Here is a 26,389-nt window from a genome sequence, read left to right as displayed (position 1 = left end):
GGAGCCTGAGGCGGGTGCGGCCCTAGAAACTTGCCGGCGGGGGAGGGACCGCGCCGAACGCCCGGGCCCGCCGCTCCCCAAGCCGGGACACAGCGTCCCCACGGCCCTCGCTGAGCTGGCGCGGGTGGTGGGGGACCCCTCCGCCCTCCGGCGCCCCTCTCCCGCCCTTCTCAGGAGGGCCGGGGTCCCGGACAGCGGGGCGGGGCGAGGAGGGGCGCCCGGGCTGCGGGGCAGGGAGCGGGGCGTGCCCCCCACCTCGGAGGGCCCCTGCGGACACGGGGGGCGGCGGGCAGGGGGCGCTGCGGCGGGCACAGGCGTGCCGGTTGCCGTGGCGACGGCGCCGCGCGAGCCCCCCCCTCGCTGGCGCCCCGGGAGGCGCGGGGCAGCGGGCGGCGGGCGGCGGGCGGCGGGCGGCGGGCGGGAGGCGGGAGGCGGGAGGCGGCGGGGCGGGCTCGGAGCCCCGAGGGGAGCGAGACCCCGCGACCGGCTGGGCCCCGCGGCCGCACGCCGCCCCCCGCCCCGCCTCCGCCCGGCCCCGGCCCGGGACTCGATCCCCGGAATGCAGAGGTAGGGGGCGGGCAGGCCAGCCCGGCGCCCGAGCGCCCCCGCCCCACTCCCCTGCCAGGGCGGAGGGGTCCGCTGTGCCCCCCGCCGGCCGAGCGGGCAGCATGGAGGGTGAGTGAGCCCCGGGGCTGGGGCTGCGGGGGCTGGGAGTGGGAGCGGGTCGGGCACGGACTCCCCAGCGGTGAGCCGAGGGGAGAGCAAAGGGGCTGCGGTGTGACAATGTGTGTGTGCGCGTGCCAGAGACAGAGAGACCCTGGGGGAGGCCGAAAGACCCAGAGGGCTCTGTACTGTGTGGGGTGTACGTGTGTGTGCCAGAGACAGAGACGCAGAGCCGGGGAGCCGGGGAGAAGACCTGGTGCCCCCGGGTCCTGTGCGGTCGCAGGCTGCTCCTGCCGGGCAGGGCATCATCTGAAACCAGGTGAGCTTGGCTGTTGGCCTCAGTGGAATTGTCACCCTCGACTTTGCCTGCTAAGAGTGGGAGCACTGGGGGAGATGAAATTCTAGACAAGATTTCTTCCATGCAGAGCAAATTTTTCTCCCTGGAGGAAAGGTGCATTTATGGACCCGACCTCCAGGACTCTAAGGTATAAGACCCAGGCATAAAGCTGCTTGCTTCAGCCTTACCACGTGGGGGTCCAAACCCCGGTCGGTCTCAGCCAACGAGAGCAAAGGAAACCAAATTTAGGCTAAGAAACTGGAAGACTGAGGGGTGGTCCGCTGGCTTGCTGGGTGTCTTTGGGGGGGGAGGGGTGGCTAAGCTCCCCTGTGCCACTAGTTACCTATCTGTTGAATGCAGAAATTTACATTTAGTTGGCTTCACCGGGTGGCCAGGAGGGTAAAGTAAGACAAAATGTGTTGAACAAATCCACACCAGTAAGAGAGGGTGCTTCGGGAGATGATAAAACCCTGAAATTCCAAGGAGGTAATTGCGAACACTGCTGGCAAGAAAGAAAAGAGAGTGTCACAGAACCCCTTGTGTGGCTGCACTTGTAGGGTTTGAAAACTGCACACATACAAAGATGCGATGAAGATCGCATAACCCAAAACGAATGTGAAGGACTGGCAAGATCGATCTGTAAAAAGAGTGTTAGCAAAACACCAAAGCCCGAGTGAACAGAGCGAGGGGATATGAACAAAGACAGAGCAAAGAGCTTTCAAAGTCTGAGTAAGGATAACACGAAGGAATCTGCTCAGGGCTTGCGGTATGCGGTGTAAGCTTAGCTCACAAGGGAGGGTAGCAGAGTAGGGCACAGGCAATTTTACTCAAATGATGGAATAAAGAGCGTAAGTTGGAAATTGAAACCCAAGATAGGTGATGGGAAGAAGGCACCAAAGGCCAGACAAATGACATCCCAGGGACGTGGAGGCTTGCTGATGTAATCACTGCCTTAAAGGAAATTACAAAGAATGAAGGAAAACCAGAAAACTAAAGATGGGCAAATGTCCTGATCTCCAAAAAAGGAAGTAAAGATAGATTAAAAAAGAAAAAAGACTCTAAGATCAATATTGGCCTCTATAAATTATCAAACACATAATGAATACTTAAGAGACAATAAAGCAATTGAACACCTCGGAATTTTTTCAAAGGATGCCAACCTGTACACTCGCAAAGAGATATGCATGAGCATTTTCAGCTCAATGCAAAACCGGAAACCATCGAGATGCCCATAATTAAAGTAAATTTAATGATGAAACGCATCTGCAAGCATACTGTGTAGACAGTAAGAACTGCGTTTAGGATTTTATTTACAGGCAGGGATATATGTTCCCTGCCTGCTGTGAGTAATTTTTTACAAGCAGGTTTTAGAACACAGTAGTAGTATGATCCCCTTTATGCAAAATTATATAGGCTTATTATTGGATATGTATGTAAAATGCATGCCAAGAGACCTCTTCCTTTGGATTCCCTGGCTCCTGAAAGCATACCCTAAGACAAGGGCTCGGGTCCAGGGAATCTGATGCCTGAAAGCAGAAGTGAAGAGAGTGAGATGAGAGAGGGAGAAAAACAGGTGCAGGAATGAATGGGGCTTAGCTGTAGGCACCTGAGGGCTCTGTCCCTCTCTGGACCCTCTGTGAAGCGTGCAGAAAGCACCCAGAATTTGCTTCACTCGAGAAGGGGAGCTGCCTTCTGTGCTGGCTGAGGCTTGCCCTCCCTGCACTCCTAGAAGCTTCCCATACTTAGCTTCAAAGAAAGCAGAGCAGAAAGACCCGAGTGCAGGCTTGGTGGGGTGCAGGAAGCACAAGGAATAGTCCACCACGACTGGGATCCTCAGACCAAGGGGATGTGGCAAAAGGTGTCACAAACACACTGGCTGTGGGTGACCCTTGTGTGTGCAAGAGTTCAGTGATGGCCATCCTCTTCTTCAGTAGTGCCTGGAACTGTTTTATCAGGAGCACATCCTTTTTTATAAAAACAAACTTTTTTTTCCCAAAAAGAAAGAGAATAACATGGTGCTCCTGAAGAGCCAGTATCCCCGTGTTCATTCACTAAGACCGAATCAGACCAAAGCCACCAAATTCCCTCTTTCAGACTGGGTTTCTGAGAGGGACAAAGACAGATTATAGGATTTCAACAGGACACAGCAAAGATCTTTCGTGGAAGCCCCGGAAACTCATGGGGAAATGTGGGAAGGGGTTTTGGGAAAGGCAGCCCAGAGGTCCCTTTGGGCTCTGACCTTGTCCTGACATTAAGTAATTTAGAGGGAAAATAAAAGGTGTGCTTATCAAATCTCTGGATAAGAGCCACAGCACCCACATGGCAACAGATTCAAGACTTGAGGCTACCTCAACCTTCAGATCAAAGCTAAGGAAAGGAAAGGTAAATGTAAGTGGGATGCAGAGTCCTGAATTTCGGTCCAAAGGTCCAGTCAATTGCACGTGGTGACAATGACAGAGCTCTGGCTTGGATTCCTGAGGCCAGTTACTGGGCGGATGAAAGGGAACTGACGATGATGAGATGGGCCTCCAACTCCTTTCACCGAAGAGCCCCTGGTGGTTCTGGTGGGACAAAGGTGGCAGAAGGGGAATGACCCTGGGGACAGGGGCTCACTCCTGTCTATGTGGCTCCAAGGGGCAGGTTACACTAAGATGGTTCAACTCAACTGTCAGGAAGAACTCTCTAGCTCTCCAAACTGGCCTAGAAGCTGTCTCCTCACCAGATCTCATTGTCCAGCTCGGACGAGGGTCGGGGGGGCCGGGTTTGGCAGGGTCCCGAGGGGGGTGTGGACCAAAAATAGGGCCCGGAGAGCTCGCTGAGGGTCAAAAGCCTTCTCCCGGCACCTGCAGATGGACACTGCAGTCCAGTAACCCCCGTCCAGCCAGTAACCTCCGTCTGACTTCCCACCAGCCTTGGTTGTGGTGCACTGGGCTGCAGAGCACATCTACTCCCCACCCCCACTTCCAGTCCCACCCCAGCCTGGTGACTCCCTCGGAGCCCCTGGCCTCCCCCACAGCTGCTGCCAGGCCCGGGAGCTCTGTGGCCCAGGGAGGCCCAGAGGACGATGTATGCTCGCACCAGCTGGAGATGGGGGTACTGCGGGGAAGCGGCCTGAGAGAGAGCAGAACGCCAGCTGGGCTCCCTCCAGTGCAGGCCACAGAAGTGTCTCGCAGGTCCAGGTGGGTTCTGCTTTTCCAAGCCTCTGGAAATGCTGCCGGAGGCATTGTGCTCTGTGTTCTTTGCAAAGCCCTTCGCCGCCTTGGAGCTGCTCAGGCAGTCTGGGAAGCGCGCAGGGAGACAGGATCACCCCCCCCCCTTTAACAGATGATAAAATTGGGAGGTGCTCCTCGCCCTGGCTTGAACTAAATCAGGTCTGCTGGCTTCTGTACAAACAACCCAGATTCTGGCCACACTTAAGGCTGCAGCCTCCATGGAGTCCAGCGGTCCAGCTGTGACCTGAGGACCATGTGCACCTTCCCGTCTTCTGAAGAGTGGGGAATGGGAGGGGTCTCAGCTGCTGCTGGGGAAGCACAGGCCAGGTAGATGCATATCCGGTCCTCTCTGGAGCCATGATCTGGCTCGTTGGCAGTCTGTCCTGCTTCTAGCAGCAAGTTGAGGCAATAATTCCATTAAGTATTTCTGCTCCAATCATTGGGTGGCCATTCCTTTGCAAAGGCGCCAGGTTATTAGAGCCGGGAGAGGCTTGGGTAAGCAGGTGCTCAACCCTGGTTTTTGAAATGAGGACACTGAGGCACAGAGAGTGGAACTGGCCACACAGCTCATTTCTATAAGATCTACCGAAGATACAAATATAAAAGAATTAAATTCAGTCCTGCCTTCTCAAAAACCTTTTGCTACTCTCTCTTTAATAACTGAAATTACACCACTGGAGCTTTTTTTTTTTTTTTTTTTTTAAATCCTGATTTAAGGTTTGACTCCCTTTGAAATGCAAACACCAAAAAGAGACACCACACCTCAAGCTGTTATGAGTCATTTCCTCATCTGTGTGAACAAATCCATCAAAATCTTTCCTAAAAGATCATGCTAGGAATGGAGAGAGACAGTGCATAAGTAGCTTGGGACAGGGATGCTGAGGCTCCAGGCCACGATGCCTGCTTGGGAGTATGGGGTGGGGAAGAATGGATCCCAAAGGAGTTAGGTGTTCATGCCCATTACTTCTCAGTTGAGCCCAGGGGAGCTTGGCTCTGCCTCTGGCCGTCATGTCCCTGCTTCCTCAGGAGAGGTTTCAGATGACCCATGCAGTATTCATGGTGTCAGCTTTGCAGCTAGAGCCTTGGAAAGGCAGGGACCCCTCAAATCAAGAGATCCCCATTTGCTGCAAAGGGACACTAGAGATCTTAATAGATGGTCTGATGATACCAAGAGCAAAGAGAAACTGATTGGAGGTAGCAAAACCAGAGCTAGGGCTTAAACTCAGATTAGGTCCCTTGGCTTACTTGATGGACTCTGAATCCTGGAGCCAAGTGCCTCCTGTGTTTAAGAGTAGGTCTCTGCTTTTTTAAGATTTCATTTATTTATTCATGAGAGACACACAGAGAGAGGCAGAGATATGGACAGAGGGAGAAACAGGCTCCTTGCAGGGAGCCCAATGTGGGACTCAATCCCCAGACCGGGATCATGCCCTGAGCCAAAGGCAGATGCTCAACTGCTGAGCCACCCAGGCATCCCTGCTTTTGAGCTTTGATTGCCTATCTGTGAAATCAATAATTCTCCTTTCCTTGTCAGAGATAGCTTGATGCTGTATAATAGGTATTTTTATTTTTTCAAGATTTCATTTATTTATTTGAGAGGGCAAGGGAGCATGAGCAGGGTGAGGAGCAGAGGGAGAGGGACAAGCAGACCTCCCACTGAGCGGGGAGTCCTTTGTGAGACTCGGTCCCAGGGCCCTGAGATCATGACCTGAGCCAAAGTCAGACCCTCAACCAACAGAGCCACCCAGGCATCCCTGTATAAAAAGTATTTCAACAATAATGTAAACAGTATATCAGAGCTCATGGGATACAGCTAAAGCAGTGATTAGAGGAAAATTCATAGCCTTCAAGACCTATATTAACTGCCACAATTTATTAATTGTCTGCGTGTCCTATGCCTGTGCCAGATAGTGGAGATCATTCTGAGATGAAAGAGGCATAGCTTCTGCCCCAAGGGCATTTCCAGCTTAATGGAAGAAAAAATATCTATATACATAGTTGAAGTAGGAAACGGAATGTGACCAGTGCTACAGGTAGACCCTGAGGAAGCAATCATAGAACCCAGAAAGGATTCTCCTGGACATCTGCTTGGCCTGACCTAGAGCAGGACAGAGGAAAGTCTTTCCCTCTCTTATTTTTCTAAGGTCTGGAATTCCTCTGAATGTGCTGAGAGTATAGGCCTAAGATGCCAGTAAAGAGCAGCTCAGTTAAAAAAAAAAAAAAAAAAAAAAAAGAGCAGCTCAGTTAACTTCAGTTTCTACTGAGAGGTAAACAGTTTGCATTAGAACCTTCTTTCCTGGGGATCCCTGGGTGGCTCAGTGGTTTAGTGCCTGCCTTCGGCCCATGGTGTGATCCTGGAGTCCCGGGATTGAGTCCCCAGATCGAGTCCCCAGATCAAGTCCCCGGATCGAGTCCCCGGATCGAGTCCCGCATTGGGCTCCCCGCATGGAGCCTGCTTCTCCTTCTGCCTGTGTGTTGGCTTCTCTCTCTCTCTCTCTGTGTCTCTCATGAATAAATAAATAAAATCTTTAAAAAAAAAAAAAAAGAACATTCTTTCCTGAGTCCAGGTTTTGATGAGTAAAACAGAAAACTGTAGAGCTCCAGGAGGAAGTGAGGAGAAATGAAAAGAGTTCAGAGTAAAACGGGAAGTGCAGAAAGAGGCTAGTTTGGCTCCTGTTGGCTGCCTTGGGAGCTCATCAGCCCTTGGCCTTGGCCTCTGTGGACTCAAAAGATTCTTGGGAGGCCCACACTCCTCCTCACAAACAAAGGGCCAGGCTTGCAGGATCTGTGTTGCAGTGGTGGGTGCCTGGAATGTGGTGGGCTTTAGCTCAGCTGCCAGGAGGAGAGAAGGGAGGTCGCAGTCTCGGGAAGCCTCCCTCCTCAGCAATGACACCCCCATACACCCACATTTCACTCATCTGTGTGGCCTAACACAGGGCTTGCCAGCCTGGTTTCCTTGAGGACAAATCCTAGTGAACTGGAACCTCACTGGAGCCCCCCGGTTCCCTGCAGCTGCCTGGCAGATAGCTAATACGGAGACAGCCCTTAGGTCTAAGAGGCCCTCTATAATTTACTCTGGTATCTTCCTGAGCCTGGTAACAACCCCATGAGGTGGGGAGGTGCGAGAAGCCCAGGCCATTTACCTTTGAAAGCCAAAGAGAACGCAAGGAGGTGAAGTGGACCTCCCCAGTTCACAGAGTAATACCAAGCGGGGGCATGCAGGATGAAGCTCCCCCATCAGCAGTCCTCAAACGACCCCAAACTAAATATACCTCCCTATAAAAACAGTGCAGAAGCAGCTTTAAGACAAGTTCCTAAGCTAAGCTTTGCCTTCAAACCAGACTATTCCCTACCAGCCCCTTCTATATGAAAGTTTTGGAGTGACCACCACTGGGCCAACTCTCAAAGGCATGTTAGCTGACTCCTAAATCAGTATCCTTTCCTGTATGCACCAGCAAAGACTCCACGGAAGATCACATGGCCTGTTAGAGGAAGCACAGAGAGGGCTGATATCTAACCTGGGGAGCAGGAATCTTGCTCTATCCCTACCCTTTTCCAGCTGTCCCTGGTGTTTTGTTTTTTTGTTTTATGGTGTTTCTTTTAAGATTTTATTTATTTGGGATGCCTGGGTGGCTCAGTGGTTGAGTGTCTGCCTTTGGCTCAGGGCCTGATCCCAGATTCCCAGGATTGAGCCCCATATCAGGCTCCTTGGATGAAGCCTGCTTCACCTCCCTCTGCCTGTGTCTCTGCCTCTCTTTCTGTGTCTCTCATGAATAAATAAGTAAAATCTTAAAGATTTTATTTATTTATTTGACAGAGAGAGAGAGAGAGGACAAGCAGGCCGAGGGAAAGGGAGAAGCAGACTCCCCGCTGAGCAAGGAGCCGAATGTGGGGCTCGATTCCAGAACTGTGGGATCATGAACTGAGCCGAAGACAAATACTTGGCCCACTGAACCACCCAGGTGCCCCGAGACCCTGGGGTTTTGAACCTGGACTCCACAGATTCAAAAGAGGCCCAAGGATGATCAACTTTGATCCCTTTGTATTAGTCAAGACAATAGGCTACAAGCAACAGAAACATTTTCTGGCTAATTTAACCACCAATGGGAATGTATTGGAAGAGTATGGGCAAGTCATCTAAGGGAAAGAAAAGCTGTGTTATCGAGACCTAGAGTCAAATCCAACACAGAAGAGGTCTGATTGGCTATCCTTTGGCCACAGGGCAGTGTAGACTCCTGATTGGCAGTCCCTCTAGTTACACACACAAAGAGGGCTTACTCCCGAAGGCCAGCAGAGGTAATGGGTGTAGGGTGAGCCACAAGCTCAGCTGTCCACCATTCCCTTGAAAGTGTGTGAATTATCAAGTGCACTTTTTGAGAGAGGATCCAAAGCTTTCAAAGACTGTGAGTTCCATCTGGACAGGGGTCATTTCTTGACATACTAAGACAAAGCTCTAGGAAAGCATCTGTGAAATGAATTCAAATGCATCAGAAGCTCAAAGAGTTTGGTGACTCTCACAATGTGAAACACTCACTGCCCACAAGCAGCTTGAAAACAGGAATTATGAAATTCAGCGGTTCTCAAATCTGCTGCACTTGGAAATCACCAGGGAAGCTTTTGAGAAAAATACCAGTCCCTGGACTCCACCCCCAGAGATTTCTATTCATTTGAGGGAGTGCTGTATCCTTAAAAGCCAGGTGATTTTGATTTGAGTCAGAGTTCAGAACCACTGATGTAGTCGGTTTAAAATCACATTTATCGGAGCTTCCTTCTGATTAGAAAGGTCAAAATGCAAGTTAGTGAACAGAAAGATGAAAATCACTTGAAACATCCCTGTGGATAAATACTATTTTTTGTCATTTGTTCACACACACGCACACCCTTTTATACAGAATGCAGATTTATATATATACTGTTTTGTAACTATTACAGCTCACAGTCGGTATTTCCTCCCGCACCATAGATCTTATCCCCTAGGATAGGTCCCTAGAAGTGGAGCGGCTGGATCCTGGAGCAGGTCCCTTGTCAGGGTGCTGGATGGATGTGCCCACCCTCCCCTCCCCCCAGAGCAGAGCCACACCATGGCCATCGCTGAGCACTTTTCTTCTCTGCCAATCTAACAGATGGAAAAGTTTTTGAAAACGGCATTTCTTGGATCACAAACAAATTTAACCTTTTGTCTTATGTGTTTATTTGTGCTTTTAGTGTTGTATTCTTCAGCAGGTCCCCAGTGCCTCTCCAGCAGGTCACATTGACCCTGGAGGCTGTCAGGAAGTGGCTGGTGAATGGTGAACCCCAGGTCTTTTGGGGGGGCGGGGCGCCAAGCTCCCCGTGTTGCCAGGACCGACCAGCAGGTGGCAGTAACGACGACTGCATTCGTGGGAGTTGCTGGAAACTCCAGAAACAAATACCCAGCCTGATTCTGTGCTCTGGGGGGTGGTTCTGGTGGTGTTTTCTCTCTCTCACAGCTTTCAGGCTTTGCGGGGAGGCCCAGACCAAGAGCATCACGAAGGTCTCACCCTCACATCCGTTGTGTAGTTTTTTTTTTTTTTTAATCTATTTCTTTTTATTTTATTTTATTTACCTATTCATGAGAGACACAGAGAGAGAGGCAGAGACACAGGCAAGGGGAGAAGCAGGCTCCTGCAGGGAGCCCCATGCGGGACTCAATCCCTGACCAGGATCATGCCCTGGGCCAAAGATAGACGCTCAACCGCTGAGCCACCCAGGCGTCCCCGTTGTGTAGTTAACACTGCCAGTCTGGCTGGTACTGAGCTACATGCATGGAGCGCTGTGTGCCCAGCACTGTGCCAAGGTCCCTCCACCCCTCCATCCCTCCACCCCTCCACGCCTCCACCCAATGGCCCTCATTGCACCTCCCTATCCCCATCTTACCAGTGAGAACCCTGGATTCCAGAGAGGTGGTGTGAGTTATGCTAGGTCACAGCCAGGAATCAAGTGTTTCCACTTTCAAGATGAGAATGCTGAGTTCCTACAGAGGCCAGGCGGTCTTCCAGTCTTGGGGCTGCTGTAACAAAACACCATGGGGAGGGGGGCGCTTAGAAACAACAGAAACCTATTTGTCACGGTCCTGGAGGCTGGGAAGGCTAAGATCCAGGTGCAGATGATGATGCCTGCTGAGGCATCGCTTCCCGCTTTGCACACAGCCCTCTTTCTGCTGTGTCCTCCACTGTGGAAGGGATGAGGTCTCCTTCAGAAAGGCACTGTTTCCATTCATGACAGCTCGCCATGGGAATCTAATCTCGCGAGGCCCCAGCTCCAATACCATCATATTGGGGATTAGGTTTCAATTTGTGAATGTTGAGGGGACACCTGAAGTGCCAGGAAGGAGGGCTGGGGCCTCCCAGTCTGTTTGTGTCCACTGTTTCCAGGGCCTTTGGGCCAAGTCCTTTAAACCTGTGGTTCTCTTTTTAAAAAAAATATTTTATTTATTTATTCATGAGAGACACAAAGAGAGGGAGAGGCAGAGACACAGGCGGAGGGAGAAACAGGCTCCCCGCAAGGAGCCTGATGTGGGACTTGATCCCAGATGCCAGGGTCACACCCTGGGCCAAAGGCAGACCCCCAACTGCTGAGCCACCCAGATGTCCCTAAATCTGTGGTTCTCAAACTCGTGTTGCATCTGAATCACCTGGAGGATGTGTTAAGACAGTTGGGCTTCAGGCTCCCTCGGTCAGAGGTGAAGCCTGAGAATGTGCATTTCTGACAAGTCTGTGATGCTGATGCCGCTGGCCAGGATCACAGTGAGAACCAGGATACCTTCATCTTCTCTCTGGCCCTGGACTTGCTCTCTGAGATCATCAGAATGCCTTGGAGGCAACCGTTATTATATCCTGAGACCTCCAGGAAGCTCCCCAAGTAAGGGAATGACTTAACTGGATTCAGCGGATAAGATTTTCACAGACTTTAATGTATCCACGAGGGCACTGGGCAGATCGCAGGAAGGGCGAGTCCAGGGTGTTAATGAGGCCTCTGGCTACTAGCATGGCCCAGCTGGGGTGGGAGGCCTGCCCACTCCCAACTCATTTCACCCCTACCCAGGGGAGTTGCCAGGAATCCTCCCTGAGAAAGGATCATTCAGCAATGCTGGAAGCTGCAGTGAGGGTGAAGAGAGTTGCCCAGCGTAGCCGAGGGTCTGGAGATGGGCAGGGGCACTCCCCGGGCAAGGACTACAGAATAGGAGCTCACTAAGCACTTCTCCGAGGCTGAGCGAAGGGCAAGGAAAGACAGACTGGAGTCTGGCCTGGCAGGTTGCGGCAATTTCCTCTACCCATGCACACCCACAGATTTCTTATGTCATGGGGACTGATTCAGAGCTGATCTGGGGCTCAGGAAGGGTGAGCTGCCCGGGGAGGCTCCCGACAGACATGGGATGGGGTTCCTTCCAGAAGAGCCCGTGAAAGCCTTCCAACACCAGCAACATCCCCCTGTCTCCCGATGTCAGAATCCACCTTTCCTTCCTTTTTCTTTTCAAGCAAATCTGTACCTATCCAACAACCATTTACTGAACCATTGACCATGGGCAGGGACTGATGAGATGCTGGGGATGCAGGTGCCAACTGCTCTCCAGGACCTGACTTTCAAGGGTGGGGAAGTAAAAAGCCAATCAACCCAAAAACAAATAATACATGGACAGATGGAGGAAACTAAAGAAAATGCTGTGAGAGCTAATAAATAGGAGGGCAACTACTTGAAATAGAGCAACCAGGTCAGGCTTTTCTCTGAGAAGACAGCCTAGTCTAAGCTGAGGGATAAGGGGAGGAGGAGACAGGAGCAATAGGAAGGGGTAAAATCCTTGTAGTTGGACAGAGATGGAGCGTGTAGGAGCCAGGGCAAGGTGGTCAGGGCCGAACAGGCAAACAGGAATGTGGCAGGGGGTGAGGCCAGAGATGGCGACGGGGTCAGAGCACAGAGCGTTTTGGATGCCTCTGAGGACAGAGTTTGGATTGTGTTTGAAAGACAATGAGGGGTCTAGGCAATAATCCTTAGGGGCTGCTGCTCAAAACATTGGTGAACAGCTAATGGCATCAGGTCCTTGGGAAGAGCATGCAACTCTTGATTTCAGGGTCGTGAGTTTGAGCCTAGGTGAAGAGATTACTATAAACAAACAAACAAACTTTTAAAAATTATCTAGTGATCAAGGAATTTGAATGTTGGATGCTGGGGCAGTGATCATATTAGAATTGTCAATTTTGTTAGGTAGAATTCTGATCCTGTGGTTACGTGAGGGTTTTTTTGTTGTTGTTGTTGTTTTGTTTGTTTGTTTGTTTTTGTTTTTTTTAGTTCTATCTTTTAGCAATACAAACTGGAGTGTTTGCGGATAAAAGAAAGTAATGTGCTGTTCCAAAGAGAGGTGGGTATGGGTGAAACCAGATTAGCCTTAAATCGATCATTGTTTTTTGTTTTTTTTTTTAAGGTTTTATTTATTTATTCATGAGAAACACAGAGAGGAGAGAGAGAGGCAGAGACACAGGCAGAGGGAGAAGCAGGCTCCATGCAGGGAGCCCGACGCGGGGCTCGATCCCGGGTCTCCAGGACCATGCCCCAGGCTGCAGGCGGCACTAAACCGCTGTGCCACCCGGCTGCCCCCAAGTTGATTATTGTTGAAGGTGGAGGATGTATGCACAGGAGGTCTTTATATTCCTCTCTTGGAATAGTTCGTTAAGCGATATACTCTTTAAAAAATTTTTTTTAAGATTTTATTTATTTATTCATGAGAGACACAGAAAGAAAGAGGCAGAGGGAGAAGCAGGCTCCATGCAGGGAGCCCGATGTGGGACTCGATCCTGGAACTCCAGGATCACCCTCTGAGCTGAAGGCGGACACTCAACTCCGGAGCCACCCAGTGTCCCAGCGATATACTCTTGTATATGTTCACTATAATGTTCTCTCTTATGCATGTTTGACGTCTTCCAGAGTAAAATAAAGATATTTGGGTGCAACTGGACACCCAAGAGCACCTAAATAGGGGGTTAGCACCTCCTCCTCTCACTATGCACCTGAAGCTTGCCAGATCTCCACCTCCACCCAGCCCGAGTGCACCTGCTGCCCCTGCTGGGCCCTCCAGTCCTGGTCATGCCAGCTCATTGGCCCTAGAGCATCACTAGCCTCCAGATCCCAAGCCTCCGGTGGGTCTCCAGGCTAGTGGCTGAGCTCTGGATGTGACAGAAAATTCCCCAAAGACTCTTCATCCCCTGGAACAGACCACACTCAGTCCCAGCGGAAGACAGGAGGAGAGTTTATGAGACAACATCATGAGTCACCACAACTAATGGCTTCCCAGAGGAGCTGTGGTTGGACACAGAGCTGCTCCTTCCCAAAGGTGTCTGGGGAAGCACACGCTGAAGCCTGGAACTGATTCAGAGATGCACAGAGCAGGACCACCTCTGCTACATACTCCTGAGCCACCTGGGGAATGTCACAGAACACCTCTGATCTCAGTTCTCCCATTTCAAAAGGGGCTAATACCTAACATGTTTACATCAGGGGGTGATTGGGAGGATGAGATAAAATAATGCATATGCAGGGCACCTGGGTGGCTCAGTTGGTTAAGCATCTGCCTTCAGCTCCGGTCACGATTCCAGGGCCCTGGGACTGAGTTTGTGTCAAGCTCCCTGCTCAGCAGGAGCCTGCTTCTCCCTCTCCTGATCATGCTTTCTCTCTCTCTCTCAAATAAATAAATAAAAATCTCCTTATAAATAAAAAAAAATAATGCATATGCAAGTGCATATACATAACAAGTGCTTTTGTTAAATGCTGTGCAAATGAAGCAGCTGGTACCATGATGGGAGAGAGTGAAGGATGCATGGTAGCCTTGGCTTGGCTTTGGATGGACTTTTGGTAAATTTAATGTGGGCCTTTGCTCCTTACCCTCATTCAGAGTCCTCTTCCATTGTCCCTTTCTGTGTTGCCTTCTTGCCTTTCCCTCCTCTGGAGGAGAGGAAGAGGGACAACAAGATTTTGAGGGTACAAGAGGCAGAGCCCCAGGAAAAAACAAGTGGTGCACCCAGAAAGCATTTACCTGAGAGTTTAATAGAGGGACTTTATAAGGGGGAGGGTAAGAGAACCAGCAAGGGATGAACAAGCACTGGGACTGGTGGCGATCACAGGAAGCTGTGGGTGCAAGGAGAGAAAACAGTATCAGTCTGGCCCCAAAAGAGCTAGAGTCCTGGAAGAGCATCACCTAACAGGAGCTGTGTCCATATGGACAGCCCCACAGGAGAAGAGAGTCAGGCAGGGAGGGAGTGGGAAGAGAAATACCCTGGGGTCTGGCTTCTCCAGTCGTTCAGTTTCCTTCAGTGCTTTCCGTTGGCTGAACCTGGTCAGAAACCAGAGAGTGAGGGAACCTGGCTGTGGTAGTCCTTGGAGGTCAGCCTCTGGGGCAGACAGTAGGGCTAACTAAGAAGGGTGGAGCCCAGATGGGGCAGGGGGGTGGGCTGTATGTGAATGGAGAATAGCCAACATTGGGAAATGAGTTGTGGACGAGATGAGATGAAGGTATGAGATCAGGGTTTGGGTGCAGTGGGTTGAACGTGCATCTAGTCACAATCAGAGTCAAGCACACGATCGAGGTGCTAGGGCATGGTCAGGATTTGGAGCACTGAAGGGCCTCACCAGTGGCAAGATTGATCATCTCTTCCTTGCCTAAGATCCTGACCTGTATGCTCCTTTGCTTCTAGGGGAGCCCTCCCAGCCTCCTAACAGCAGCTGGCCCCCAAGCCAGAATGGGAGTCATACCAAGGCCACGCCTACAGTAAACCTCACCTTCTCCTCCTACTACCAGCACTCCTCACCAGTGGCAGCCCTGTTCATTGTGGCCTATGTGCTCATCTTCCTCCTCTGCATGGTGGGCAATGCCCTGGTCTGCTTCATTGTGCTCAAGAACCGGCACATGCGCACCGTCACCAACATGTTCATTCTCAACCTGGCTGTCAGTGACCTGCTGGTGGGCATCTTCTGCATGCCCACTACTCTCGTGGACAACCTCATCACTGGTGAGTGTAGGCCATGGAGGCAGTGGGAGTCCCCTCTGCCCCCAAAAGCATTGCTGGCCTGGTCTCTTGGCCAAGATGTCATTGTCTCAAACTCTCCATTCTTGTGGCTGAGGGATTGGGTTAGAAATAATAGATACAATGAACTACAATTCTTCTCTTGGTTCCAGGAATAGTATGACTTACTCTTCTTGCATTAACTTCACTAATGCTCACAACAATCCAATGCATTGTTATTATTGTCCTGATTTTTGGGATTGGGATACTGGTGCTCAGAGTGACAAGACACAGGTCTGTAGTTACACGGCTAAGTGTCAAGTCCCATGTCTTCATACCCATATTTCTTTTGTTTGTTTTTTGTTTAAAGATTTATTTATTTATTCATGAGAGACACAGACTGAGAGAGGCAGAGACACAGGTAGAGGGAGAAGCAGGCTCCTCGCAGAGAGCCCAGTGCGGGACCCGATCCTGGATCCCAGGATCATGACCCGAGCCGAAGGCAGGCACCCAACCGCTGAGCCACCCAGGCGTCCCTACACCCATATTTCTAACCATTACACCATTAAGTCTTACTCTTCTGAGTAGCTCCCCTGGGAAGAGCTAGAACCCATAGGTTTCCCCTGAATACGGACCTAATGATCCACTTATTTGAGTTGTTCTCCAACCAAAGAGATTCTATCCTACGGGTAGTGACCTCCCTTCACGAGTGTCTAAAGTAGGGACTGGCCAGCCATTTAACAGTGACTTGGTAGAAGGGATTCAAGCAGAACTAGACCACCTGACCTCTAAATTCCTGCCTTTTCATCCCGCAAACATCGGAAGGATCACACTCTCGTCTACTCCCTCCCAGGTGATTTTCTTGTTTCAGAATAAGTTTCCACGGACCCCCGAGACTCTAGTTGGACTGGCTTCCAGAGCCGTGGAGATGTCTGGAGGTCTGAGCTTGCAGGTTCTGAGCTCAAAGTGCCCAGGAACTTGGCTCCAGAGCCTGGACAGCTCCACTGGAAATGACTTACCTGACTTGGGGCAGGGGAGTCACAGTCTGTGTTTCTATAGGTTTCAGGCCCTGGGAAGTAGAGCCAGGGCAGTCACCTGTCCCTGAGCTGCACTGGCTCTGCCTGGTGGGACCTTCACTCACAGCTGGATCTCAGGTTCCATCAGGGCTGTTGAACATAAAATGCTCATCCTCTCCTTCCCAGCACACCCACACTCACACATATGCATGTGTGCACACACCTATAGGCACGCACATACACATGCACCAGTTAATAATGATATGGTGAAGTCACTAGTTGGTTAAGGTGGTGTCTCCAGCCCTTTTCACCTGCCTAAATTTTAACAATTGTTTGAATAACGCATTCACGTGGTTCAAGATTGAAAAGGTTTCCAGTTTCCCCAGCACCCACACCAAACTCTCACACTAACCCATAGTGATTTGGGGGCAAAGAGACGAAACCAACTCATCTCGCCTCAGTCTTCTCTTCCATGAAACGGATATTACACTAGGGTTGTTGGGAGGATGGAACAAGACAGTGACCGACACTCAGTAATTGTGCAGGCAGAAAGTGAACTGGGGGTGGCTGCCACTGAAGGTGGGCCCAGCCTTGGGAGAGGGCTCCTGTGGCCAGGCACGAGAGACAGGAACAGGTGGGACCCCCAGGCCTAGAAGGGCAGAGACACAGGGCAGTTACCAAGACATGGCCTCAAGGAACCAAGGTGTGGATCTGGCTTCCAGTCCTGAGGCCAAGTGGGGCCCAGGTCTCCGGGTAGAGCAGCCCAGGAAGCAAAGCTAAATCTGCGTATGTCTCCCCGACCTGGGAGTCAGGTTTGCTCCGTCCTAGTGGTTCTCAACTTTGGCTGCCACTCAGATCCCCTGGGTAGATCTGAAAAGTACTGATGTCTGGTCCCACCCTCAGAGATGCTGATTGTAATTGGCCTGGCATGGGTCTGGGCACTGGCTCTTTTCAAAGCCCTCAGGTGATTCTAGTGAGTGACCAGGGTGGAGAACTGCTGGCCTAGAACTTGAAGGAGGGCTATGGGGGCAGAAAGCCAGGCAGGCCTGGACAGATACAAAGCTCCTGGAGAGAAATCATTGGTCAATACAAAGACTGTCTCTCTAACCGTGAGAACTATGACCACGGTGGTATACACAGGTCAGTTCATCATTTCTGGAAGTGTGTAAGCAGAGGCAGGATGACCACCTAGCAGGACGCGGAGGATAGATCCGAGTCACAGAGGGGACTGGACTAAATAGCCCATGATCTCTGGCTCTTTGTGGATAAGGCACTCACTCTGTGGTGGACTCTCATTGCAGGGTGGCCCTTTGACAACGCCACATGCAAGATGAGCGGCTTGGTGCAGGGCATGTCTGTGTCGGCTTCCGTGTTCACACTGGTGGCCATTGCTGTGGAAAGGTGAGAGGGTTCCTGGTAGAGTTATCCCTGGCCAACGGGGGCCCAGCACTAGAAAGAGCCACCGTCTCCACTGTTATGCTGACCAGGAGGCTGGGGCTGAATCATGAGCTATAAAGGGAAGGGCTGTGGGGCTGGCTGCCCTCTACACTTGGGGGACCTACAGAGAACACCACACCTTCTTCTGGGAGGCCTGAAGGCAGCTCCCGTGGAGGTTTACTAGGGATTCCTGGGTCCTGTGAGACCCTGACAGCAGTCCTTATTTCCTGAGCCGTAGGAATCCTGCCACCCATGAGTCTGAGCAAGGAAAGCCAGTTTCAGGGTGGGGTGCACAGAGCATGGCCTTGCTCCTTCACTGCCCTCCCATTTCTCCTACTCCCTACTTGCTGTTCCCTGGCAGCCCAGGCCTTACTAACTCCTCATCTCTACCCTACCTCAAGCTACCTGTGGTCTCTTTCAGCCTCAGATTCCATCAGATTCTCTGATAAGCATGAGTTGGCTAATAGAATGGAGCCAGGGGACAAGGAAGCTTTGCAAACAACAAAACTGACCCGAATTCATGCAGTAGGTCATTCTCCCTTCCTCCCCCTCAGTGAGCTCTTGCACTAAGGGTTCCCCAGGGCACTCTTCCCGAGAGAGCATGGGAGGCAGGCAAGGACGCTGGCCAAGATGACATAGGGACAGTTTGTCATGTAGACTCCACACCTGAACCCCCAGGGTTTTCTGAAGAATCCTTAAACAGCTAAAAATATTCTTTGATACACCTACCTAATCAGCCTACTCAAAGGACAGAATGTGCAGACTGATCACTTTGCTAGCTGCCAGCTAATCAATTTACCCCCCTCCCCTCCGTCCCCAAAGTGCACAGGATTGTTTCCCACGCTGCCTGCAGTTCCTTCCTCCTTCCTGGTTCTGCCTTTGTTCCTTGGCTCTGCAGCCAATGGAGTTGCGGACTCCCTCGCAGGTGTGAACCAGTTTGCTTGCAAACGAGCCCAAACCGCCCCCACCCCCCAGCTGCTCTTGGAAGCTGCCCTTGATGATGCTGCGGGTGGAGTGCCTGCACTTTGCCAGCCCCCGCCACCCCCGGGGCGGTGGGGGTGGGGGACAGGGACCCCTGGGACCCCTGGGACCCGTCCCGAGCCCACTTCTCTTTCCTCCCCGGCCGCAGGTTCCGCTGCATCGTGCACCCTTTCCGCGAGAAGCTGACGCTGCGCAAGGCGCTGGTCACCATCGCGGTCATCTGGGCGCTGGCCCTGCTCATCATGTGCCCCTCGGCCGTCACGCTGACCGTCACGCGCCAGGAGCACCACTTCATGGTGGACGCCCGCAACCGCTCCTACCCGCTCTACTCGTGCTGGGAGGCCTGGCCCGAGAAGGGCATGCGCAGGGTCTACACCACCGTGCTCTTCTCGCACATCTACCTGGCGCCGCTGGCGCTCATCGTGCTCATGTACGCGCGCATCGCCCGCAAGCTGTGCAAGGCGTCGGGGCCCGCGCGGCCGGGCGGGGAGGCGGCGCCCGAGGGGGGCCGGGGGGCCCGGGGGGCCCGGGGGGCCCGGCGCCGCGCCCGGGTGGTGCACATGCTGGTCGTGGTGGCGCTGGTCTTCACGCTGTCCTGGCTGCCGCTCTGGGCGCTGCTGCTGCTCACCGACTACGGCCAGCTCAGCGAGCCGCAGCTGCACCTGGTCACCGTCTACGCCTTCCCGTTGGCGCACTGGCTGGCCTTCTGCAACAGCAGCGCCAACCCCGTCATCTACGGCTACTTCAACGAGAACTTCCGCCGCGGCTTCCAGGCCGCCTTCCGCGCGCAGCTCTGCCCGTGCCCGCCGCAGGGCGCGCGCCCCAGGGAGGCCTACTCGGAGCGGCCCGGGGGGCTCCTGCGCGCCCCGCCCTCCCTGGAGGTGCCGCCCAGCGACTCGGGCCAGAGCAGCGGGGCGCCCCGGCCGGGCCGCCTCCCGCTGCGCGGTGGCCGGGTGGCCCACCACGGCTCGGCCGGGGAGGGCCCCGGCTGCGGCCACCTGCCCGTCACCATCCCCGCGTGGGATATCTGAGCGGTACCCGGACGGGCCTGGACCCCGGGGCCCCGGCGGGACGCGGCAGCCTGGACGGGATAGGCGGTGGCAGCCGCTGGGGGCATCTGCCCTCCTGCGGCCTTCCCCGTCCCGGCGCGGAAGGAAGCCACTTTCCACCAAACCCTTCCTTGTGGCCGACTGTGCACACGCGCCGGCTCCCGGAATCCTCGCCACGCTGCGGGAGTAGGTTCTCTTGTCCCTCCTCCTACAGAGGAGAAACTGAGGACCGGAGACGAGGGGACTAGCCTGGGCTCTCAGCTGGACACCTCCCAGGAGCCTGACTCAGTGCCTGCGTGGACCTTTCCAGCTGTCCCCAGAACAGCCCTAAGGTGGAGCACAGTGAAATGGGTAAATCCTAATGGCGCTGCTGGGAAGGAGAAAAAGCAAAGTTGTCCTGTCCGTTGGATGCTTTGTGTCCATGTGCTGGAGTCCCTCACGTATTACTGAAGCGCCTCTGCTTCGCCCTTTCCTGGGAGAACACGGTGTTGTCTCCTGCCGACTCCCTGTGGGGTTGTCTTTTGCTTGTTCCGAGAGGGGTTCTGGGCCGTTCGTTCTCTTCTTCCCAGAGTACTACATGGGACATCGTGTCTGAGCAGCTGCAGGATTGTCAGTTGCAGACACTCTGGGTCTTGCCCTTTGGGCCGGAGCCCCAAGAAAAGAGGAGGGTCCTCCCTCCTCTCCTCATAGGGCCCACTGCCATCACTCAGGCCCCGGGCAAGAATTGACAATGCGACAGGCAGCTGTAAGGCCACAGTGTTTACCCAAGGGCAGGAGGGAAAGCACAGTACCTTTCCGCTTTTGGAAACACATCTGCCCACTGGAGCTGCAAGTACAAAGCCTTCCCAAGGCCTCGCTTCCCTGTTGCCTCAGGGCTCAGAAGTGGGTAGGCTTGTCAAAGTCCAGGTGCCCTCGGGGCCTTCCTTGGTACACTGGTAACTCCAGTCCTCTGAAAAGGGGTGGCAACCAGAGGTCCTTTGTTTTCTCTGGCTGTCTCCCAGTGTACCTGCATCACCTCAAAGAAATGAGGCTTCTCTCCATGAGATGGGAGGAAATGGCATTGCCTCAGTGTGATCCCCGCAAGGCCCCGATAATCTGCAGCTCACTGGACATTTCCCCCTCATCTCTACAGAAAACACAATGTTGCTAGGACTGTAGTGCATAGCAAATAACTATTTCCAGGGGTCAGGCCAGAGAACGCAGCTCCGAGGCTTGATGGCTTCTGTAATGGACAACAACTTAACCCTGTTTTACTCCACTCTAAGTACCGGACATAGGAGCAGAGGAAACTTCCAGAGCAGTTGTACAGTACGATCTCCGAGAGCATGTCCTCAAACACTGTCTCATTGGATCCATGTGAGCAAGGCCGCAAGGGGCCAAGGTCACCAGCCACAGAGTGGCAGGGTTTGGATTAGAATTTGTCTTCTGAGGTTTCTTCCCAAGGCCCCTTTGTTATATTTTCCAGATGCAGTCTGCCTCTCAGGGAAGTGGCTGGAGCATAATGGGGAGGAGAATTGAAGTTCCTACAAAGGTTTTCTGCCTGACAGTGAACCAGAACACTCGTGGAGCTAGGATCCCTTCAAGCTGTCAGTCTGGGAAGCGGGACTGTGTCTACTCTTGTGATGTCCAGACTGAGCTGTTCTGTGCACAAATATCCATAACCCATGCGCTGAGCAGGCCCTCGAGACCCATCGTGACCCCACACTGGTCCTGGTATCTGGGGGTCATGAAGAGGGGCGTCTCAGGAGAGGATATGCTATCCTGCTCCTCATTAGCTGATACACATATGGGCCCCATTTCTGGTGCTCTGTGTTGAGTGTCACATAGGGCACAGAGTTCCTGGCTGCTTATTGCGAAGAACTCTGTCTCCAGGCTCTAAAAATTGGCCAGAGAAAGGGCCATCTCAAACCCAAATGCTTGTCCCTGTGGCTGGGTGGGATCTGTCCAGAGACACCTTGTGGTTTCTCCTCCGGGGTGTGTTTCTCCTTTAGCATGGCCTCTGCAACCACAAAATCACAGCCTTTATAGTGAGGGGAGAGCAGAGTGCTCACCCCAGCCAACCTCTCCACCAAGGCCCCTTTGTTATATTTCCTCCGAAAGATGCCATGCTTTGAAAGATTGGGCCTGCCAAAAAACTGCACTTGGTCATAGTTCATATATTTTGCTGTTGCTTTTCTTTTTTTTTTTTTTTTTTTTTTTTTTTCTTTTTTGAAAATCAATCAAAGGTTGTGCCTGCCCATTCACAGATTTGATCTGAATGGTAACAGGCATGACTTTATGCTTTCATGAGGGGGTGAGGCCTTGTGGGTATGTGCAGAATATTTGTTTTTTGTACATGTTGTAAAATATACACAACATAAAACTTACTATTATTAACATTTCTACGCGTACAGTTCAGTGGCCCTAAGTGTTTTCACGCTGATATGTAACTATCACCACTGTAGATTTCCATAACTTTTTTTAACATCCCAAACTGTAACACTATACCCATTGAACACTAACTCCTCTTTTCTCCCTGCTCCTGGTAACCACCATTCTTCTTTCTGTGTCAATGAATTTGACTACTCTAGGTCCCTCACACACGTGGAATCAAATTGTGTTTGTATTCTGGGTCTGGCTTATTTCACTGACCAGAATGTCTTAACAGTTCATCTGTATTGTAGTGTATGTCTGAATTTCCTTTTATTTAAGGCCAAATAACATTATAGTGTATGTGTATGGCACATTTTGTTTATCCATTCATCCATTGGTGGGCATTTGGGTTGCATCCTCAAGTTAATTATTGTGAATCATGTGTGGAGTTTTAAGATATTGGAAGTAGTTCCTGAAAATAATGCCTGTGTGAGCTTGGGGACAGAGACCCCAGGTTGGAAACTCAGGATCTCTCCCAGCTCAGCATCGATGGGTGACGAAGCAGAGGTCAAGGAAAGCTGTGATTCGTCTCACTTCTCTGTGCCCACCCCGCTGTTCTGAGCATCTCATGGGCTTTATTTCTTCACTAGAGTGGCTACAAAATTGATTGTTTCCTCCATGGGATAAAGTCTTATGACACTATTTTTATAGCTACAGGTTCAATGTCCTCACTGGAATCCTGTGTCCCGATACCTGGACCCTGTCAGGAGTCTTGTCCAGCTATCCCGAGGCACATAGAGGGAACAATGCTTCTCCTGATGTACCATCCTTCATCTACGGGCCAGTTGGGTCTCCTAAGGTGACTACCCTTCCACAGGCAGAAAGCCTGAAGACGAATTGGATGTGTGATGGGTGAAAAGTGCCAGAGACCTGTTGACACAGAGTACCTCCAGCCCCGAAGACTCTTGGAGGGACTCTGTGTCCCATCTTGCCACGTGCAGCATGAGTGGTCATCTAAGCATGGGTCTCCACTGATGAATGGCCTCTTGACTTCACCAAGACCATGCAGCACTCAATAGACCAATGGGAGCCGGAGGCAGGCTCCTGGCCTGGACCCCACAAACCACAATCTGCCCAGTCCTATGCTAAGAACTTTCTCTTGGGGCCTGGAAGATGCATGAGTTGATTTGGGTTGGAATGGAGGGCGGAGAGCTGGCAAAGTAGGACGAGAGCCCCCTATCATTAGTCTACTGTGTATTCATCCAGAAATCCAGGTGAGAGCCAAACCCAGAGCTGGGTGGACAAAGCATTGCTATTAAGCTCTGTACCTTTTTGCATCTGTTTCCTCAGCTCACCCCTGAAAAGTGCCACTGAGGAAAGATAGATGAGGAGGAGGTAACCCAAATAGGCTTCATTACAAGAAAACAATGTTGAATCGACAATAGATTCCTTGTGGAATAACACGATTATTTATGTTTATGGCATTTTATTGTTGGTTTTTTCTCTCTTGACGCAAATACCCCATAATCATTGTGGAAATTTTATAGCATTTAGATAAGCGAAGAGAGGAAAGTAAAAAGCACCTAAATCCCATCACAAGAGATAAGCATAAAGTCATTTGGTAGAGATATATAGCAATGTGTTTTAAAACTTCGTAACAGTTTTATTAAGGCATAATTCACAAACAAAAAAAGTTTGCCTATCTGAATTGTACACTTTCATAAGTTTTAGCTGTTGTGTACAGTTGTGTAAGCACCACCACACCCAAGATAGTTCCAGCATCCCCCCAAAATTCCCTTGTGCCATACTGCAGTCAACCGTGTCCCTCACTCCTGGCCCCAGATAACCATCCATCTGGTTTCAAAATGTCATATACATGGAACCATACAGTGTGTTGCTTTTGGAATCTGGTTTCTTTCATTTAGCATGATGTTCTTGAGATTCATCTGTGTTGTAGCCTTTGTTCCTTTTTATTGCTGACTAGTAGTCCATTGTGTGGCTATATCACATTTTATTTCTCGTTCTTCAGCTGATAGACATTTGAGTTGTTATTCAAGTATGAATTATGAATAATGCTGCTATAAACAAATTCATATACAAGTCCTTACAGTATATATATGTTTTCAGTTCTCTTAGGTAAATGTGTAGGTGTGGGTTTGCTGGGTTGTATGGTGAGTGTATAGTTTAACCATGTAAGAAACCACCAAAGTGTTGTCCAAAGTTGCCGCACCATTTTGCACTTCCATCAGCAGAGTACAAGTGTTCCAGTTTTTCTTGCCAATGCTTAGTAGTACCAGTCTTGAAAAACTATCCCTGATGACTAGTGATGCTAGGCATCTCTTCTTAGGCTTATTGGTTATTCTTTTTTCTTTTTTTAATTTTTTTTTCTTATTGGTCATTCTTAAATCTTTTACTGTAAAATGTTTCCAAATCTGCCTATCTTTTAGAAATGTGATTATACTGCAGACTTTAGTACAAAAATTTACCCTAAATCTACGAGAAAATTTTCACTAATAGATATTCTTGGGGGGGCTGGGGGCAGGGGAGAGGGAGAGAGAGAAAAACTAAAGTAGGCTCCATGCTCAGTGTGGAGCCCAATGTGAGGTTCAACGTGGGGCTCCATCTCACAATCCTGAGATCATGACCTGAGCCAAAATCATGAGTCGGACACTCAACCAACTGAGCATCCCAGGCACTCCCAGTAATAGGTGATTTTTTTTTTTAAGATTTTATTTATTTATTCATGAGAGACACAGAGAGAGAGAGAGAGAGAGAGAGAGAGAGGCAGAGACACAGGCAGAGGGAGAAGCAGGCTCCATGCAGGGAGCCCGACATGGAACTTGATCCTGGGTCCCCAGGATCACACCCTGGGCTGAAGTCGACGCTAAACTGGGCCACTGGGGCTGCCCTAATAGGTGATTTTTAAACCCATCAAGAATAGGTTATTTGAATAGGTAATTAGGAATGGCCTCTGGGGAGGTGACGTTTGAGTAGAGCTATGAATAAAGCAAGAGAGAAGTCATGTGAATTGCTGAGAAAAGAACAAGCCAGATAGAGATTATCATTTGTAAAGCCCCTGAGATAGGAAGGGATCTGTGAAAAAGGAATTAATGCATATTGAATGGCACTGAATTTCAAGAACTACATTTCTGGTCATCTGAAAACATGAGTACCTGTTAAAAGCCAGGGACAAGAGTAAGTGCTTTTGCCTATTATATATTTCTCCCAACAGACCATAAGCTCCATGAGGACAGGAGCTATGTCTGCTTCACTCACCTTTGTAGACTCAGATCTAGGGCATTGCCTGGTACATAGGAGGCACTCAGTAGATGTCTGCTGAATGGATGATATAATGAAATAAGCAAGTATTTATTACTATCCCCATATTACAGATGGAAAACCCAAGTCTTGGAGAAGTTAAATAACTTCCTGAAGGTCACATAACTAGATGGTGGTGAAGCTAGGACTCATGTCTTGATCCAACTGACCAGAAAGCACAGGTTTTGCAACTCCCCAAGCCGCTGTGGATTCTCCTTCCTATATTTGGGAAAGTGAGGTTCAGAATAAAACAAAGAGGCTTGATGGAGGTCCCCTGTAATCCAAAAATAAAACCAGCCAGCCACAGGCTCCAGACTGCTGTGTTGGCCGGAAGACCACATTTCCATCACATTCAGTGGCTTCCAAAAATTTGAGATGGAAGGAATACCAGCAGTTTAATTAGAAGGTGAAAATTTAGTTTGATCCAGCACCACATCAAGCCTTCACGGGCTGAAAGAAATCACCCTTGTGACTCCTGTGCCTTGCAGTCCATGATGGGGCGAAAGCTGCCCAAGTGATTGTAGTATCTTGCCTTGAGTTGTTTGTGTTCTCTTGCTGAGCTGCAATGCCCAGACCTTTGAATCCCTGTCACCAACAAATTCTGCTGTTGTCATGTGCAAGCAACCAAATTAATGTGGATGGAAAAACCCAAGCTTAGTGATTTGGGTAAATTAGTTTATCTGTCACATAGCCAGTGGTGGTGTTAAATCACTCTCTGTTTGAGGAGTAATCACTCCCCGCCCTGCTCTGTCTTCCTCTCCACGGAGAGGTTAGAACAGCCAAAGTCAAGCTGTTTTAGTAGCAGAGCAACCTACATTTCCATGTTTTGACCACCCCCAAGGAAGGGTATTTTACATAATGTAATTTGTTCATTCACAGTGCTGTCTGGAGGTCCTCTGAAGCCACTTCTCATGATCAAAATCACCCCTTCCTTCTCCTCTAGTCCATGTCTTTGGAAAATGATCCTGTTACCTCTGCTATAAATCATGGAAAATAAACTCATTACGAAAGCGTT

The 26,389-nt window shown here is 50.8% G+C and overlaps 1 protein-coding gene across 8 annotated transcripts; it reads left to right on the top strand.

Annotated features, from left to right (window-relative positions):
• Window positions 1-595: 595 nt before the first annotated feature.
• Window positions 596-26,389, top strand: NPFFR1 (neuropeptide FF receptor 1). Of its 8 annotated transcripts, none has more exons than XM_038534210.1 (8): window positions 596-675; window positions 14,913-15,227; window positions 17,539-17,638; window positions 18,497-18,599; window positions 18,804-19,085; window positions 21,170-21,290; window positions 22,768-23,330; window positions 26,254-26,389. In XM_038534210.1, exons 1-7 carry the CDS (start codon window positions 669-671, stop codon window positions 22,917-22,919), a joined length of 1,080 nt encoding a protein of 359 aa, XP_038390138.1. In that variant the 5' UTR covers window positions 596-668; the 3' UTR covers window positions 22,920-23,330; window positions 26,254-26,389. The 8 variants fall into 8 exon arrangements, with proteins under 8 accessions (XP_038390138.1, XP_038390137.1, XP_038390131.1 ...); XM_038534209.1 differs by having other exon boundaries at window positions 21,170-21,417; XM_038534203.1 differs by lacking the exons at window positions 18,497-18,599; window positions 21,170-21,290 and having other exon boundaries at window positions 18,804-20,055.

This window comes from Canis lupus, chromosome 4 (assembly GCF_011100685.1).
Source record: "Canis lupus familiaris isolate Mischka breed German Shepherd chromosome 4, alternate assembly UU_Cfam_GSD_1.0, whole genome shotgun sequence".
In the NCBI taxonomy this organism is placed as follows: Eukaryota; Metazoa; Chordata; class Mammalia; order Carnivora; family Canidae; genus Canis; species Canis lupus.
Note: the sequence above shows the minus strand (reverse complement) of the source record. Positions and strands in the feature narration are given on the sequence as shown.